General features: G+C 33.9%; 1 protein-coding gene across 2 annotated transcripts in view; it reads right to left on the reverse strand.

Moving 5' to 3' along the window:
* Positions 1 to 3,288, reverse strand: part of LOC137619656 (ionotropic receptor 25a-like) — a 75,218-nt gene continuing 71,930 nt past the window's right edge. For both annotated transcript variants that reach the window (XM_068349885.1, XM_068349884.1), the window contains exons 16-18: positions 3,255 to 3,288; positions 2,573 to 2,694; positions 1 to 738 (exon numbers count right to left, since the gene is read on the reverse strand). The exon at positions 3,255 to 3,288 is cut by the window's right edge and continues 136 nt beyond it. In XM_068349885.1, the coding sequence (XP_068205986.1) occupies positions 563 to 738; positions 2,573 to 2,694; positions 3,255 to 3,288 (332 nt within the window). In that variant the 3' untranslated portion in view covers positions 1 to 562. The remainder of the gene's footprint in view (positions 739 to 2,572; positions 2,695 to 3,254) is intronic.

Below are 3,288 nucleotides of genomic sequence, written 5' to 3' on the forward strand. Positions count from 1 at the left end.
AGAACACATAGAAATCTTACAATATAAATTATGATATATGAATATAACAACAGTTAATAAAACTAATTTTTACTGTTTTCTAGCTATTCGTGGGTCTATTGTTCCTTATACTAATTATAAATGTGAATCGATTATCGAAGAAATTTTTTTTTCACGTGATAATGAGTGACAGTTGCTTAGGCCCACAGAGGGGTGTTTAGATACATCTCATAAATGTCTGTATTTAATTTTTTTCTCTATTTTTTTTTACCAAATTTTATGGTACTCTCTACTTTTTACAAGCAAGGTGAGCCATTTCTTTAAGCTTTAATAGTGATCAAGATTGAAGAGTATTTCCAGGGAAAAGTGGATGTAAGAGTAAATGAGATAATGAGATATACATACGGAAATAATAAAGATATATATATCTATATGGAAATAAACAGAATGGACTTCCTGTCCTACAACAACAACAACAGTTCTCTTCAAAAGATCTTCAGCACAAGCCATAATTTTCTTCACCCTAAAAAATAAAATGAGGATAAAAATGAAAACGAACACGGAGGACTTCAAAGTCTCTTCCTTAATGGTAAACAGGAACGACATCGATCACTCCTCTGGATTCCCCGCCCATTTTCATGGCCAATTTCGGGTTGCCGCTGTTGACCTTGGGCTGACCTCGCTTGTGGTACATCACCTCAATGGCAAGTGCTATCATTGCCAGCGCCAGGCCGATCAATGTCGCTATGAAAACTCCTCCTATGGTCGCGAGGGGAGAAGAGAAAAAGGAGAGTTACTTAACGATTAGTTCCACTATAGTCAATTTCTTTTAATGAGGTGCATTTGCACTAACTCGCAGGGTGCCCTTTTAGCTCGGAAGAAGTTTCCTGCCAGCTGATTGGTTAGAATTATCTTCTCTAACCAATCAGCGAGCAGGAAACTTTTCCGAACTAAAAGGGCACCCCTGCAAGTCGGTGCAAATCTGCCTCACTAAAAAAAATTGACTATAGTATTGCTTGGGATATCTTTCATTACATAATACAGTGCTGGTCTTTGATTTTTGTTGAAACAAGAGTAAAAACTGGAAAATGATCCTATGGAGTACAGTTTTTTTTTTTTACTTAGCCTACATTGTAAATCAACTAGAAAAGACATAAATAGATGTAAATGCATAATTATTATATTACTGTAGATATGAAAAACACATACAGAAAATACTCAAAAGAATACCCACTGTTCCATTTATCCTTCCTTATTCCACATTTACATATGGATATTACAAAATCCTAGAATACACACACATACACAGACACTCATACATACATACATATATATATATATATATATATATATATATATATATATATATATATATATATATATATATATATATATATATATATATATATATATCGACTACTTTAATCTTTCCACTATCCAGAGTAGCAGTAGGAGTATTTTCGTCTTCCTGACTTGGATTTTCGGTAACATTCGCTTTTTAAATCTATTCTCTTGTAAACAATGTTTAGCTTTAAAACTAATTCTGCAACTTCTCTTTATCATCACCAACTAACGCTACATCATCTCTTCCTCAGCCAACTCTCACCCTTCTCCCCTTTTTTTGATTTAAAAAACTCCAACACACACATAGTCCTTTCCTTCTCTTGTCATTCCATTATTGAAAATATTAAACTTCCTTCGATACAATACTGTACACTATCATCTCAGATACACTTTCAGAACAAGCCAGTCATTTTCCTATCTATATATTATCGCACAAACTTTGCTTTCATCATGATAAATTCTAACTGTCCTCATTAAATCATCCTCTACATCAAGGATCCTCAAAATCATCTAACTCTTATCACAAAGGTCTGCATTCGCTCCGAGAGTGTTTCTACTTTAATACTCAAATCTCCCATAATGGTTTCATGACGAAAAACCCACAGATTAGCAAACTTATGAAGTGTATGACTTTGCATACTAAATTTAAATAACTACATTGCATTACAGAAATGGGACATCATTTTCTTCAGACATGTAAATCTCCCGAGAAATGGCCTTGCATGCTTAAACTACCCCTGTGCTACATATATTGAAACACTCACAATTTTCTTTACAAGTATCACTCAGTTCCTCTCGATAAAAACTACATTATAACTTAAGATATCAATAGATATGTGTACATTTTACTATACAAAACTAGAAATGAGCAGCTGGCTGGTTAGGTTGGACTAATCTGGCCTTATGTCCGAAGGCTCTTGCCCAATGGTGGCCTGTGAGAGTTGAAATGTATAGGAGACCCCATGTACGTTGGAAGCTTTCAATATGGAATCTGGATTCTGGACAGTATTAAACAAGTAAAACTTCCTCTCCCATATTAATGCCAACGATGTTATGTTTATCATTAAGATAAAATCACTTTTAAGAGGGGCTCTGACAAGATTGAAATGGAAAAAAGCTAGTCCAAATAAAAAAACTACTTCGCGAAACTGCTATCAGGCACTAATGTTGACGATGCAAACAAGTACCGTATTCATTACGAATAAAAGCGTGTACTAGACGAACTAAATCGATTGCCAAAATTACTCACCCAAACTCTGAAGGGTGATGCCCTCCGAGTCATTGTCGTTGGGGCACGCACTGCGGGCTGACGCATTCCAAAACTCGGCGGAGAGCACCTCGAAGTAGCGCTCTTTCTGCAGCTCGAGAATCCTGATGAAATGATTTATACGTTAGAGGCGACGTTAATGGATTACTGTAGTTCAAATGGCCTAGCTGAATGATCAAAGGAAAACGAGATAGGAATCGCTTCGGGGCAAATGAGACAGGGAAGCGATCAGAAAAAAAAATAAGATGGTAAGACCCATTTGATTAGTATATAGTCTATACTGTTGATCACATTAGCTCTCGTTTTTTAAGTAGCATTTATTTAAACTAGCCATAAATTAGGTCCAGAAATATATATAAATACAAATATGCAATATACAAACAGTTAGAGAATTAAACATGATGAACACACATGTACATTATATATATATATATATATATATATATATATATATATATATATATATATACATATATATATATATATATATATATATATATATATATATATGTACATATATACATATACACATACATGTATATACACATACACACACACACACACATATATATATATATATATATATATATATATATATATATATATATGTGTGTGTGTGTGTGCGTGTGTGTGTTTGTGTGTGTGTATATTCTAGTTTACTTACGCCCTGCTGATTTCATCTTGCAAATGGCTTCCTT

The sequence above is a fragment of the Palaemon carinicauda genome, chromosome 26, assembly GCF_036898095.1.
Source record: "Palaemon carinicauda isolate YSFRI2023 chromosome 26, ASM3689809v2, whole genome shotgun sequence".
NCBI classification, from domain to species: Eukaryota; Metazoa; Arthropoda; class Malacostraca; order Decapoda; family Palaemonidae; genus Palaemon; species Palaemon carinicauda.